The sequence below is a fragment of the Hipposideros armiger genome, unplaced genomic scaffold (genome assembly GCF_001890085.2).
Source record: "Hipposideros armiger isolate ML-2016 unplaced genomic scaffold, ASM189008v1 scaffold_115, whole genome shotgun sequence".
Classification (NCBI taxonomy): Eukaryota; Metazoa; Chordata; class Mammalia; order Chiroptera; family Hipposideridae; genus Hipposideros; species Hipposideros armiger.
In genome coordinates this window covers 3,137,406-3,153,960 of record NW_017731465.1, presented here as the reverse complement: position 1 = coordinate 3,153,960, position 16,555 = coordinate 3,137,406, and the positions used below count along the sequence as shown (strand labels likewise).

Here is a 16,555-nt window from a genome sequence, read left to right as displayed (position 1 = left end):
TTGGGAGGTCCCCTCCTATTTTCTCCAGGCATCTGTAAATATGAAATGCACTTCTCATATTATAAGTGAATATAAATTTATCATCATAAATATAAGATAAACTCAGAATCTTATATTTATTTCCACACACTGGTGTTTGATTGGAGGAACACAAACATTACATAGATCTGTAATCAAATTGTTGAAAGGTGAAAACAAAATATGCTGTAGGAAGATTTAATGCTGTAGCAGCTTAAAGTCTAGACAGATGCTGTTTAAGTCAAGAATCATAATGTCTCCAATGATTCTGATTAGAGCCATGCTCAACAATAACTCAGTAGTCTCGCTGCCTCAAAGTTCCTAAGATGTGAGTTAGCAGCCTTTCCAGTGTGTATGTAGTATGTGTGAAAGGTTAGAAAAGATGGTGTCTCAGTGTGAATTATATCAATCACCTTGCTTTCCTCCAAACACCAAGTCAAATATTTAAGAAATAAAAGTGCAGGGAGTTGAAAAGGAAAGAAGTTGTAATTATAGGAAACAGACAAAATATTTTTTAAAGGCAGGTGAAGGTATGTTTCTTCAGTGTAAAACTGAATTATTATAGGGCAATATGAGGATTCTGGGTCTGCTTGGACAAGGACTGGTAGGGGAAAGGACAACATGAGGTGAAAGAAAACCACTGAAGATAAACAAAAGTTACTTTGCATTAGCACAGTGCTTGACACATATTAGGTGCTCTACACATATGAGGTCAACAAATGAATTTTGGCTCAGAATCTAATATATCTCTAATGTTGGCCTATTACTGAATATAATCTCATGATAATCCAAGTCTCTCATCATCTTTTTATGAGTCTAATTACCATCATCAGTCCTGTTTGAACTCATACTTATGTGTTAATTGTACCTATATATAATGTACTGAATGAAGCCGGACCTGCTCTGGTTTCGACTTCATTCTATTAGTAATTATTCATGAACAGTAGTAGTTTATAAACTATTGCACACATGTAAAGATAACAGAATCTATAACCTATCTTAATAACTGTGTGACCTTATTAGTAATAACCTAATGATAAGGTAAAAACTTTTTAAATCATGTATATATTTTCAAACATCAACATAGCAACAACTTTAAGGAGAATTAAATTTGCAAAACAACCTTTCATAATCTCATCACTATGATACCATGATTGTCTTTTCTATATATTCCTTTTTAATTTTCATCCTTACACAAACCACTTCCCTGGAGTTGCATAATTAATGTTTGTTCAATAAATACTGGTATGTTTAAATTCAATTAATGTTGGCATTTTCTGGAAATTCTTCAAATAATAGATCCTCACAGTATCTACCAATGGTAGAATATTAACATTGGTATCATGATGCTTTTATTTAATCTTTAAAACTCAATATGGTGTGGTCTCTTATTAATGTTTCCACGTAATTCCTCATATAGCTAAAATATTACTAAATTAACATAAATTTTTAGCATTGAAAATAACTTAAAAATTTGGTTTAAAACAAGCACATAGTAACATTTAAGGAGAGTAAAGCATTAGTTACCTGAACCTTCCAATTCTTCTTAGATGTGAAAACATTTCACCCCCAGGGACATATTCCATAACCATGTATAAATTAGAATTATCCTATGAAAATATAAAAAGGATAAATAAATCAAAATTATGAAACCAAGATTATTTCTTAAGAAAATATTTTAAGATAACACCTTCAGTTAGAAAAAGACAAATTTAAAAATCCATCAGACAGATTACTAACATTGGGAAATAGAGAATAAATAGAAATTGAGCTAACTTTTCTGCACTGGGGCACTTACTTTTTCCCTTAGAATTCTCACTACAATTTAGTTTGGGACTTTTGCCATTTCTCCTCTTGCAGGGAACACAACTCTTGAAAATTAAACACTGTGGCAATAAATTAACGCGACTGTGTATACAAAGGAATAACAAGGTTAAAAAACTATTTGAAAAAGTAAGAATATTTACATTTTATGTGCTAAATTAGGTCAGAGAAATGAATGATTTTTAACATCATCAGGAATTCAAAAAGGTCTTTATTTGATTTAAAGAATATAGGAGGAAAAAGAAAAAAAGATTAAAATGTTTCGTATGAATCAATATTTCAGAGACATTCCAAGTATCATTCCAAAGAAGTGAACAGCTGCCAAGTTAAAGAATAAATCTTGTGTGTATGTTTATGAGACAGTTGAGCAGAGGGTCAAAGATTGTTCTACCTCACATAAATGAAAAGACTAGAGCACAAATTACTAAGTGAAAATAGATGGTAAGATTGTGGCAGAAAATGTTCAAAACAAAAAGAAACTATGTAGGTGTATTAATTTGTATGAATGTAAGAATTGCTTAGTAAGATATCACTGTAGATTTTGATAAAATAATTGATTTCATAGTACCATCTCATGAAAAATTACACATTACCTTTAACAAATTACCCAGGGAAAACCAAAACCTTTTCACATGTTACCTAAGTTTATAAGTACAATAAGATTTAATTACATAAAACCAAAATATATTACATTTTTTGTTTATTCATATTCTCCAGTTTTATCATCTGGTTTAGAACCATATTATAACTTTAGAGTTTAAAAAAAATATGAGATTAAAACTATTTTATTTGGATATTACTAAAATTTACCTTAAAAGAATACTCCAGTCGAACAAGAAAAGGAAAATTCACTGCTTGTAATATTCTTTTCTCATTCAAAGTATGCTCTATTTGCTTCAGTTTAACAACCTGTAATTGAAAAATATATTAAACGTATTTCAACGGAATTTAAAAGTTAGTGTAACTTACAAGAAAAAAGTTAAATGTTTTCCATATAATAATGAATTTGGGTAAATTTTGGAGTTGGACAAGGATGATAATAATTACCGCCAACTAAGCTTATCAGATTCAAATGAAAAACTTAACAGAGGATTTAAAACTTGGTCTTAAGATGGTCACCTATGATTTTCAGTAAAGAAGCAAAAGGTAAGAAGAATTGGACTCATAATAAATTACTTAAAAATTAATATGTGAAAATACTTAGTTCCTAATGACTTCTAGTCCACTAAGGAGCAGGCACAAATCACTGCAATAAATCTGTATTGATTTAAATCTTCAGAAGATCAGTAATGAAATTAAGGATTGAGGAAAAGCCAATAATTAAAAAACAATGGGTAAAAAAGAACAATTTATTCATTTCATAAGACATGAATAAATACAAGAACAAATCCTAAAAATTCAATTTTCACAGCCACAAAAGAGGACACACAAAATATTGGTATAAAATGACTATGTTTATAATAAATAAGTCATTTAGGATTAACTGGGCTTCCTCTAGATTTTCTACTCAATCAGGTACATAGCAGGGGAAAGCAACTTATCCTGACTTCATGGAGACTGTTTTTCTGTCCCACATGTTATTCCATTTTTAATTTAAGAAAAGGTGATCTTAGGGAGATGTAAATAATTGTCTTGTATGTGAGTAAATCTCTAGAAGGTGACATTCTTTCTTGATAGAGGCTTACTGTCAGTGCGGGGTAGTCACGGAATTGAAGAAGTTGAATATGAACAAGAAAAGATAATTAAAGATACCATCCAGTAATTAGTATATAAAATTATAATATAAAAATAATGTTGAGCAAAGCATAATTAAGAGTCAGAATATCTGTGTTCTAATCTAGGCGTCTATTCATATTCAACCAGTTTTGTGGCTGTGGAGGTGTTATTTCAACCCTAGGATTTCAGTTGGTTTTTGTTTTTTCTTTATCTGTAACATGAAGTGGTTGAATCACTACTGACCATATTCTAACTAGTTACAGAACCAATTAGTCAATACATACCACAATAAATTATATAACATTACATGGATAATTACTATTGGTTTGTGTTTGCTTTTTTTAATGGCTTATTTTCTTAGCAGTTTCGGGTTCACAGTAGAATTGAACAGAAGGTACAGAGATTTCCCATATACCTCCCTCCCCCACACATGCACAATTTCCCCCATTATCAACATTCCCCACCAGAGTGATAACATTCATTACAATCAATGGACCTACACTGACACATCATTGTTATCTGGAGTCCATAGGTTACATTAGGGCTTACTCTTGGTGCTGTACATTCTATGGGTTGGGACACTTGTGTAATGACATGTAGCCACCATTATAATATGTATAGAGAGTAGTCACACTGCTCTAAAACCCTCGGTGCTCCGCCTATTCATCCTTCCCTCCCCACTAAACCCAGGCAATCATTGATCTTTCCACTACCTCCATAGGTTTCTCCTTTTCCAGAATGTCATATTGGAATTGTACACTATGCAGCCTTTTCAGATTGGCTTCTTTCACTGAATAGTATGTATTTGCCTGCATGCTGCATAAAATCTATTTGGAAGGATGATGCGTGAATATGTGAACAGCAATATATGAACAATTGCCAAGTGAGGGTTATGATGTCATAAGCATTCAGGGGAGAAAATGTTTACATTAGGCCTATCTAGTACATAATCTTTCTGAGTCCTAGGTTCTTCATCTATAAAATGCTGATAACAATAATAACACCTACTTTAAAAGTGACTGTGTGGCCTAACGCATGTCAAGTGATTACAGAGTGCCTGGCACAAAGTAAAGGTTAAACAGGTCAATTATTATTATAATCTATTTTAAAAGGTGAGAGCTCAGCTGGGTCTTAAAGATGGGCAGATAACAAAGGTTAGAAAAAGATGGGGGAGACAGTGCAGTCAGGGCTAATATCCAGAACCATTGCCTGAAGGGAAAAAATATACAAAGGTAAGTTTGAGTGCTAGTTCCAGTCGGCTATAGCTTAGAACAGTGGTTCTCAAATTTTGGTAATGAAGTATTGCTAAATGGTACAGAAAAATTAACAAGTACCCCTGGGGGGTTTAGTCCATGTTCTATTTTCAAAATTCATATAAAATTTATATTTACTTATTAATATTTCTGTTGGTTGAAATATATTAAAAGCACTTATAAATGATTACTTAGCAGCTCTTTTGTAGTCAAACACTTCACTTGAAGAGTTATTAATAAGGAAGACAGACCATATATCATCACATACACTCCTGTGCCTCCCAGCATAGCACTATATAGTTCTGTGGGTCAGGTTTCAAACAGAGAAGTAGAGTTTAGAGGACATGTAGGGGAATAGTGTGAATAAGACTACAGTGGAGTTTGGAAGAAAATTATGAAGGGTTTGAACCAGGCTGCAGAGTTCTGGCTTCATTTAATAATACAGATCAGGAAGCTTTTTGAGTGAGTGAGTGAGATGATATGATATGGTAAGAAGACTTTGTTGGTCACGAGGAAAGTGAATTAGTAGAAGGTGAAAACTCTGGGGTTGTGAAAATCAATTAAGATGTTACTGTGAAAGCCCAGTTAATGTTAGTGAGGGACCAATCAGTTGGTGGTAGAAAGGATCTTAGGGATAACAAATACATTTGAAAGGAAAAATTCACAAGGAGCATAGATGCAGAAATCAGGCAAACCTAGGTCAAATTCTTAATTCATCTTACTAGCTGTTTGATATTGAAAAATTTACTTAGAGAGGTTATTGGCTTAAAAGGGAGGTTAATATCATACAAAGTTGTCATGAAGATTCACTGATACAGTCAATATAAAGTGCCTAGCCATGCTTGACACCTAATATGGAACAAAGAAATGTGATTTCTCTAATTTCTGTACTGATTGTCTTCCCCTAGACCCATACACCCTAAGATCGGAGATGCCAAAAAGAGTTTATGAAAGATTTGTGACTTTATTAACATAAAAGAAGGTTATTATGGAGTGTTATTTTATTACCTAGCTTTAGCAAATTAACGTAAACTTGAAAAAAATCAGAATATAAAGTCTTTGTCCTAAACATGAATGAAGCCAGAACACTGCCATAGAGAAATGACTAAAAATGGCAGCCATTATTCTAGGAAAGACTCTTTCACCATGATTTATCCCCCAGGTAGCTTTCACAGTAAGTTACTTAACAAGTCACTGTCTTACCAAAAAAAGGAATTAAAAAATTCTTCACTAAATATCTTAAAGCATAAAAACTGTTTTGTTTTTTGTTTTAAAGCAGAGGTTGGGCTGGAGCCTCAGACTAGTCTAACGCTGTGCTGTCCAAAATGGTAGCCACTAGCCACATGTGGTTATTTAACACTGGAAATGTGGTGAACCGAAATGGAGATACACTGTAAGGGTAATATTCACAGACTTGGTGTGAAAAATAAAATGTAAAATATCTCAGTAATTTTTATATTAATTACATATTGCAATAATAATATTTTGGATACACTGGGCTAAATAGAATCTATTAATATTTTCAACTGTTTTCTTTTACTTTTTCAAAATGAGGCTACTAGAAAATTTTAATTTACATATGTGGCTCATGTTATATTAGACAGCATTAGTCTACCCACTATCTGTAACCCTGTTTCCTCTACATTTTCTTATCTAATATATCCCAGTAAGCCAAAATGTCATTCCTGGGAACACAATATCTATAATATATCAAGATTTGCCATTTTTCTTTAATTATAAGTGATTACTAAGAAAAAAGAAGCTTAATATTTAAAACATGAATAATTGATATATCCTGATTCTTTAGATATACCACTATGTGATACTTAAAAATTATTTTTAATTTTTTTGATATAATTGACATAGAACATTAGTAGTAAGTGTATAACATAATGATTTGATATTTTTTATACTATGTAGGTTTTCAAACTTTAAATCCATCATGTTAAACAAGAGGGCTTCTACTCAATTAAAATAAGTCATAAAATAAAATCACTAAGTTTCTGTTACTTCAATCTAAGGATCAAGTAATTTATTCCTGCATTTTTCCATAAGGCAGGATGTAGTAGAGATACCTGTTCTTTACATGTTGAATTCAACATTTTGTTAGTAAACATACACATACCTATTATGTATAAATAATTATAGAAATAATGTACTTCTATATGCTAAAAGCATAACAATGGATCATATATTGATAAGAATGCAAATTAAATGCAACAATAACATTATTGAAGGTGTCAATGGGTTAAATCATTATATTGTACCTGTTTAATAATCTAGCTGATAAAAGTGAAGTTTCCCCTTGAAGTAAATAACAGCAAAAACACTAACCTTCTGCTTATCTAAGATCTTCATGGCATAATACTGTTCTGTGGCTTTATGTTTCACCAACATGACTCTTCCAAATGAACCTGTTCCAAGGGTTTTTTTCCTTTCAAAATCCTCCAGGCCTGCATTGTTCTACAGGTACATAAAAAATAAAATAAACTTTAAAATTAGAAATTCTTATAAGAAGACTATGCTAACTGTAATAGATTTAATGATAATCAGAATAGATATTTGTAACTATCCATTTAAAAACAATACGAAGACTAATGAGATTCCAAGTTATTGGTTCTGTTGTTCCCTTTGAATAAGAAAGGATTTAATATTTGAGAAGATAATTGTATTGCCAAACAAAGCATAATAGCAATGGGAGGGGCGGAAATAAGAGCCTCTGCTGAAATAGTAAAGGTCATATTCAAATATGAGTTCCTAGCATTGGACTTCTAATAAATTGGTTTCATATTTCAACAACTACAAACTGACCAGAAGTAGACTGACACAAACAATCACAAAAGCCATACAGTCTCAGTGCACTTGGAAATAACTGTAATGAATACATAAGCTGAAGGATCAGAGTCCTTCCACTCGAGTCACCTCTGAAGAAAGCACTGTGTAACTTCATTTCTCTCTTTATATGAGCTATAGAGCTAGGTAATAACAGTGCGAGAGATCCTAATGGCTTTTTCTTTCTGATGTTATAATAACCCAGCATTACCTAAAACAGTAATAAGGAAAAAGAAGAGTTCCTCATTCCCACAAAGATAACCAAGAGTCAGAGTCCTAGAACAATAATCAGTCTCTTTTTCTCCTTGAATAGATGCTTTGTTATGAGCAAACATCTTTGTTTGGCTCTGACTATAGCATAGAAGCAAAGAATTGGAAGCATCAATCTATTGAATTTGCTGCTGCCACAACAAAATGAAAATTACTAGGAACAAATTATGTGCTAAATAGCAATAAGTAGTAATTGCTGACCCATTTCTTTAATAGGTTTTCATTACAAAAATCTCAATGAAAATCTTAGAAAAAAATATTTCCAAGGGCCAGTCTGTGCAGTGTTCAGCTTGAGGAAAATGTGATGCAGAATGATACAATGATTCTTGCATAAGTGAGGAATCTGGAGGGCTATCAGATGTCCGCTGTAGTTGATTTCATCTCTGTGGCAAATTAAACTGTTTGCCTTTTGAGACACAGCTTATCTTCATGTTGAATTGTTACAGACAGAGGGACCAACTCAATAAGTTTCTATTTATAAAACTTGTTTTCACCATAATTTAATTTCAAATGTCCAATAACTTTAAATTGTCATGAGAGTCTATGTCAATAAAGAAAGAAAAAATCCTTCTAATCTGATTGAATTAATTATTTAACTTTATGAATTAATATTTAATTTTTGGTTATATCAACATAGATGTATTAAAATGTTCAATAAAGTTCCCAACTAAATAATGGAAACAAACTTCATTAATAGACAAAAGAATATTTGCTAGTCATTGCTTTTCATACAAATATGCCATCATCCTGACCTCCATTAATGATTTTTATATTAGATAATATCTAACTTTTTGTAATCAGTAGAGTGATTTTAAATTATAGGTCATGCTCTAAATCTTGGTAATGATGGTATTTTCATAAAACATAACATTTACTCTAAATTAAATATTTTCTAATGAAAAAATAGTTGAGGCATAATATTTGTACTAAGAGAAAGGTTTTCAACATTTGATCTGTTAAAGTTTGTTAATTATTTATAACTTCAAAAGGAGATTTTTTTGGTAAGTATAGATGGCTCTTTTTATATAGAGTTTATATCTCAATTAAGATCTAAAGCACTTAAATTATATACAACTTATCCCATCAAAATGAAAGGATCCCTAGGTTTGGTATGTTATCAACGGCCAAGCAAGTATTTGTGATTAAGAATTTGAAACTGGCCAACAGGATCCCTATTTTCATAATTAATAAAAATAATAAATATGCTAGCAAAGGCATAAATAGAAATTACTCTAATATTAGAAAGTATGAAGAGTCTGTAGCAACTTGGAGTTAGTATCAAAATTTATAATCAGGTACATATTAAAAATTAGTTCCTTCTCCAATTTTGGCATACAGAAAATAATTAATAAATCAAAACATAATATTATGACAAAAATTCCCATGTTAAGCTTACATTAATGTCACTTGAAAATTAAAGTTTCTGAAAGTAGTAATATTTAGGCAAGAATCGTGATTTTACTTAAAACAGGATTTTTAAATTATAGAAAAAATTAAATATTCCTTACCTGGGCAGGATTTTCCCATTTTTTTAAAAAGTCTTCTTTGGCTTTGGCTAGAAACTCTTTCACTAAAAATACATAAAAAAAAAATTGTCTTGTAAGAAATTTGTATTATATATAAATACACTTGCTTTAAAAATGAACTTATGTCAACTATGGTTGTCATAAAACGTGTATTCACAACCATGATACACTAGAGAGCTATTTAGTTTCTCTAAACAGGAAGCAAACATTTTCTCAAATTTCTAAAAATTTCTAATATCTTTCTATATGAAGATCACTGTAATAATTTCAAATCTAATAATAAAAATACTGTTTTTGAAAACATGTGAAAGTAATATAAAAAAGTTAAAAATTAGTCTAGGGCAAAATACTGATGGTAAATAAATCAGCAGTGATAGTTTAAAGGCACAACAGAGCCTTTAAACCTAAGAACTGAAAACAGCTGGAGAATGTGAACTTTTTGTGGAGTTTAAAAAATTATTGGTTTTGATGAAGGGCTATTTTCAGGTATAAGGATTTATGTTATTAGATTTGTGTTTTCTCTACTAAAAGGTTAAGAGAGAAAAGAAAAACACAAACAAACCACAGACTAAAACATAAAAAATACCCACAAAGATCTGAAAACAACAGAAAAAAAACCCACTGAGCTTAAAAATCTCATTCTAAATTTGGAGCAAAACCAAATGTCTGAATCACTAATTTCAAATGTACAGTGAAGTAAAACAATTCAAAACCTGATGTTTATGTAGTGATCAATAATAGCCATGTTATTTTATAGACCTGTGGTTTGAAGTTTTAGATTTGTAAATAATGAATCATTTAAAATGATTCTTCTTTTTTCATTGTCTTTCCTCAAAGATATTATCAATGATTTCTGTTTACAAACAACTTTGGTGATTAAAAACAAATAGACAAAAATTCCAAAGAGATAAAATTAACAATATGTATATTTCTGTTCCTATAGTTAAGGATGAGAGCAAAACCAGACTATAAGAGAGATAATTATTTTAGTCTTTTTGTTCAGAAAGTTCTCAATATTTCTCTGATATCTGAATCTATAAATAAAGAAGAAAATAGCAGAAAATAGGATTTAAATAATGTTCAAATAGTAAAAGGCTAGATGAACATGGAGCGGTGGGTACACTGGTGTTTATTCCCGAAATACAAATGATAATGATGGTGGTGATGATGATGATAATAAAAAGACAAAAGTGGAAGTGAGGGACTGAGAAATTCTTTAATGAGGTCATTTAATAATGTAGTGGTATTAAAGTGAGGCATTTTAAAACACACCTTATTTCGCCTTTTACCCCACTAAGTAGTTTGGCAAAACACTTCTACGAACCAAAAAGGCTGTTGGCATTCTAAATTTTTTGAGATTTCAAAATAGTGATGACAAGCACCAAGAGCAGACATTAGTTTTTAAGTAACATAAGAGTGTGCATTTCTGAAGACATTATTTTACTACTTTAAACTGTCATTTGTATTTTGCAGTTAAAATACCTATTTTAGAAAGTTTGAGAAAAATACTTTTTAAACTTAGAATTTTCCCATTGTATGAAAATCTCAGCCACCAAAACAATGAATCAAATAATTACACCTAATTATGCATACATGGTCTAATTTCTCCCAGAGGGAGATTTGGGCATAGAAAACTCTTACATTTCCTTTGAGTTTAGGATGGTTTAAGTCGTCCTACTTCTAAAAGCTAACAGACTAGCTACAATCGAAGAAAAGTTGTTTTATAAGCAAGACTTTTTTTTTTTTTTGCATGGAGCAGACATATCTCCACATGGCACTGACTTGGAAATGATAGTTAAAAAAATTAAAAATATAATTTATTGCTAAATGCAACTGTGTTTTTTAAGAGACAACTTGTGATTCCCAAAGTATACCTCTGATTTCTTCTGAAAAATCTATTTTATCTTCTATTTATTGAACTCACACATTAAGTTGCAGTATAAACTCTCCAGATGCCTGCCTGAGTAGAGATAATTTGTAGACAAGGAACAGAATCAGAGAAAGAATTTTTAAAAAATCCCTAACATCCTGTGTCAGCTTCTGCCACTTTCTGCTAAGTGGATCTGGAGTTTAAGAAAACATAACTGGTCAAAGGAAGGGCTGGCAGTATCTGCCAAAGGTAGTAAATTGATAGAAAATTTCTTTTACCTACTTGGTGAACGAGCTAGGGGAAAAACTTCAGGTGCTACTTAATTTTATTCACTAGCAGGATATTCAGGAAATTCTTTGAAATAGTCTCTATTCTCATCAGTATTTTGGGTTGACTGTCAAGTAGCACTAGAAAGTAAACAACACTCCTCATAAATGTCTTACATAAAATTATCAGAAATAGGTATGAATCAAAGATCTTAAATTTGATGAATTATTTCAATTAATCGATTCCTTTTTGGAGTAAAGAACAAGCATTAACTATAATGTGATTAAAAAGTTCCATGAAGAAACCTGTTCCTGAAGCACTTTTTGTCATATATGAATATATATATATATATACATATATATACATATATATATATATACAGACATAAAATCTCTAGTTCATATGTGCATTATTTAGATGCAAAGATGAACATAGTTAACTCTTTGTAAAAATATTAGTTAACCAAAATATACATCTTATATAGACAACAAAAATAACATATTTCACAATACGCTGAATTATGAATAACTCTAAAACAATAGGCAATCCAGAACCACATGTATTTGTTTTGAATTTTATTATTTTTATACAGTGGTGAATTTAACTTTCTAAATGCTTTTCTCTGGTTGTTTCAAATTTATATCCTCTGACATAAGGTGTTAGCAGCTAATTAATAAAGTAAGGTGGTGAGACAGCCAAACACTGCAGCACATATAATCCAAAGTTCCCTATAAAGCATATGCTTAAAGTTGTCAATATTTTTGTTTTCTTCTTGTGTTCTAATATTTACACCATATCTATATTTAACTATTTAAATGACTGCGATATCCTGAAATAGCCACAGATTTTGGACCTTGGCACATGTGAGCTAGAAGGTTGGCTCTTAACACTTGTAGCTACATGATCATGGGTACCGATCTACAAAGCACCTAACTGATTAGTACCTCTCCTTAGGAAAACATATCTCAAAGAAAGATTTTTCTGCAAATATATTTTGTTCTGTAGTGATCAATAAAGGGGCAAACCAGGTACTACAAAAATGAGGACACACCAAATATTAATTCAATTTCTTTTCAGGTGTATACATTTCAATTATATTTATTTTCCAAATAAATTTATTTTTCAGATTGCATTATTTAAAGAGCCTATCGCATTGCATTCTAAATAAATGAGCCTACCAAAGTAATCTATATGTTCACTCAGGGTTGGTTTTATAGGAAGGTTTACCCACAATCACAAGATGAAGAAAGAATATACAAAGTGACAATTTTTACGCATTTCCAGAAGTACATAAAAAAACCAATTCTTATCACCCTCAAAATATGTTTGAATATATCATATTTATATATAGAACATAATTTAAAAATTAGATTACATAGTTCATTTTAAAAATTAGGAAAAGTTATTAGAAATTCAAGTATGGCACATCCTTATTTTACGTTATTCAGATAATTCTACAATGAATAAGAATGCTTCATTAATTATATTTAGTAAATTTATTTATTATGCATTTTTGGATTCTATGTTAGATAAAGTACATTATTATTTATTGTAAAAGCAGCGTGTTGTTAGTTATAGTATGCCATTATCCAATGTTTTTTAAAAACAGGTTATCATTCATATTTTGTAAGAATTTAGAAATTATTACTATACAGATTACAGCTACTCCAGATGTTGGGTTCTCCAGTCTCTTTGTAATGAGGTAAATGTCATCGCCATCTTCTACATCTCTTTACAATAAAAACAAGACATTACTTAACCTTTAAAATGGATGTCAGAAAAATAGAAGAGAAACAAACAAAAAAATAGAACAAAGTAGAATATAAACTTTCTAGGATAAATACCCAATTAAAATATTAGCTGTTTTATTCAAAATTTACAACAGTATATTTTCTTTCAAAAGCCATTCATTAACCATTCATTAGGTTATCTAATGTAAGTGGTGTGTATTAATCTGTCTTCCGCCAACCTGTACAACTCCCACTGCTTCTTTTTTTTTCTCACACTGCTTCTTAGAGCTATATTTGTTATTTCTAAAATATCACCCAAGAAACTGCAATATAAATCATTTCTATAGATAAAACTCAACATAAAACTAAACAAACTATTCCCCTCAACTAAAATGTTTTATTAAGTCAATATACTTTATAAAAATATAACTATGAGGTGCAAACAACTTGCAAACAACCAAATAAAAAGTTTGAAGGTAACATTTTTTTTTTTAATTAAAAAGTAGTTGCCTACCAGATACTTCTGAAGAGGAGCAAGCTTGTATCCAAAAAATAAATTAAACAATGATTAAATGACACTCATATAAACAACAGAGTAGCATGAAATCATCTATACACATTTTCCCAGAATATTATAATACAGATATAGAACAATAATGTAGAAACTCAATTATTTGACTGAACATATCCAGATAGGACATTTTAAAATTAAGTGGTAAAGAAATAAAATTAATAATTACTGTTTAGTCCCAAAATCAATATCATTCTAATTCTCCTTAAAACAACAAAAACTTTAACTCCTCATTGTAATACTGCTAATAATACGAAGTAGCATATACTGAAACAAACATCCTATAACTATTGCAATACCGTCTCCAGGCTTTTATTTAATCTAAACCCTACTGTAGGAAAAGACATTCGGAATTATAAGGCTTTGTTAACTCTCTTCTGAAAGACATTAGTGTCGTTCAGGCATTTTATTTGGTGCCGGTGTACTAATCTTTTCAACATTGATTGAGCACTGTTCAGTGGTGCCAGAAACAGAGCTAGACTCTGGGAACACTACAAACAATGAACACATCTCCACTAATAAAAAGATGAGAAGCTAATGGGGAGATAGGTGAACCATAATACTGGAATGTGACAAAGACTACAGCTAAGGAAATTATAATGTGTTATGCAAGCTTGAAAGAGGCAATTCTTGGGTAGTAAGGTGAGGCATAATAGAGGATACAGCATTTGTGCTAAATCTTGAAGGATAGAGTTCCTTTGGCTGATAAGAGTTGAAGAAGAAGGCATGCTAGGCTGGGATGATCTTATATAAAAGGCATGGAGGAAGTAGCATGGCATATCCAGGAAGTGACAACTGACCTGTAACAGCTGCAGCGCAGCCTATAAATGTACAGCAGCAGTGGGAGGTGACGTGTATAGGCAAAAAGGTGCCCAACCACAAAGGTAATTGTTACCATGTCAGTGTGTGGGAAGGAATGGGAATACACTGAGTTACCCACAACTGCTAGACTCTCTTCCGGGAAATTGGGGGTAAAATCACTTGCTAAGGAAGAGGGCAGCCAGATTAAGCCAGGAGGGATTACAGTGGGGGGTAGAGGCCTGAATATTTTAAATCTTAATGGCTATCTATGTAGTGAAAGAGCAAGTATTGGGCACTAAAGCAATTACTATTGTATGTTTCTTTATAGTATCTTTTTATTGTAATAATATATATTTTTTTACTGAACAGATTATTATTCATGGGCCCCCTAGACATTTTGTGATTAAATTATTTTCATCCTTTACCTTCATAAAAACATTATTTAAGAATTATTTAGTGTGTATCAGAAAGCACAAAACAGGGTGGAAACTGAGAAAAGGTACCTATGAAATGACCAAGTTCTATAAACAAGTAACAGAACAGTGCAATGCCTTCCAAAGCCTCTGGAGAGTGTGTATCTTGTAGAGTGTAACAGTTGTCTTCTGCCACCCCTACTTTAAACACCTCCCCTTCAGAGCTCTATATTTGTTATTTCTAAGAATACCCCCCACACACATGCTATACTACAAATATTTTCAATAAACTAAATACAAAACATTCTAGCTACCACAAAATACCTCATAAAACCCAATTTATAGCAATCAAAGTAACAGAGTTATTCTGTAAAAAGTGGTTTCCTACCAGAAGCTTCTGATGAATTGCATGCTTGATCAAAAAGAATAAATTAAACAGATAAATAACACATAACAGACCCACAAGTTATCCATCCATATATGTTCATTAGTATATTTACACATAGAAATAGAATAAAAAATGCTTGAGCATACAAATACATGTGTTTTATATAAGGATCACAACACATTTTTTTTTAAACCAACAAAACCCTATTCTAGAAATGTGTGAATGAAACATCATATTCTATCCCTTTAATGTGAAGAGCAATTGTGTTCACTTTGCTGAAGGGACAGTTTATTTGCTTCACCATATTCAAACATGTGCATTCAAAGCAAATTCATTTAACCTTAAAAATAATAGTGGCTACAAAAACCAACTTTAATTATTACAATTGTGTTTGTGTAGTTCAGTGGATGGGACCATGTCTACTTTTGTTTTTTAAGATATCAATTAGTTGTGCACAAAGTCACATACAAATGAGTGTTTGGAAATTTCACAGACAATAAAAGCTACATTTCCAATTGTGATGTTTGTTTTACTCTTCTTTCTTCTCCTATGCTTTTTTATTAGTTAATTCTTTTTTATTTCTTTTTTTTTAGCTGAGCCATCCTGCCACCTGTTGGCAGCTCAGCTTGGGTCAGGAATCGAACCAGCGACCCTGTTGCTCAGAGCTCGCACTCTTGAGTGAGCTCTTAACCAACTGAGCCACTTGGCCGGCCCCTATTAGTTAATTCTTTTATTGAGTGTTTTTGTTTTGTTTGTTTTTTAAGCTGAGCTATCCTGCCACCTGTTGGCAGCTCAGCAGCTGCTCAGCTCGGGCTGGGAATCGAACTGCTGTTGCTCAGAGCTCAAACTCTTGAGCGAGCTCTTAACCAACTGAGCCACTCGGCCAGCCCCTATTAGTTAATTCTTTATAGTTTATATAGTTTAATAGTTTACAAGTGAACACTATAATTGACCTTCACTGAACTGTAAATAACTATAACAACTTTTGGTGAACATATATTTAAATGATCAAATTATAAAAATGATCAAATTAACTTGACTAGTACTTGTATGGACAGATGGGTACATCATGAACA

The 16,555-nt window shown here is 31.4% G+C and overlaps 1 protein-coding gene across 12 annotated transcripts in view; it reads right to left on the bottom strand.

Moving 5' to 3' along the window:
* PRKACB (protein kinase cAMP-activated catalytic subunit beta) overlaps positions 1 to 16,555 on the bottom strand; it is a 109,246-nt gene that overhangs the window by 23,043 nt on the left and 69,648 nt on the right. For 5 of the 12 annotated variants that reach the window (XM_019647754.1, XM_019647751.1, XM_019647748.1 and 2 more), the window contains exons 2-5: positions 9,422 to 9,483; positions 7,146 to 7,274; positions 2,653 to 2,751; positions 1,546 to 1,628 (exon numbers count right to left, since the gene is read on the bottom strand). In XM_019647754.1, coding sequence (XP_019503299.1) covers positions 1,546 to 1,628; positions 2,653 to 2,751; positions 7,146 to 7,274; positions 9,422 to 9,483 — 373 coding nt within the window. Of the gene's footprint in view, positions 1 to 1,545; positions 1,629 to 2,652; positions 2,752 to 7,145; positions 7,275 to 9,421; positions 9,484 to 13,224; positions 13,307 to 13,820; positions 13,845 to 15,479; positions 15,504 to 16,555 lie in introns of all 12 variants that reach the window. The other 7 variants (XM_019647750.1, XM_019647752.1, XM_019647753.1 and 4 more) reach the window with 3 other exon arrangements.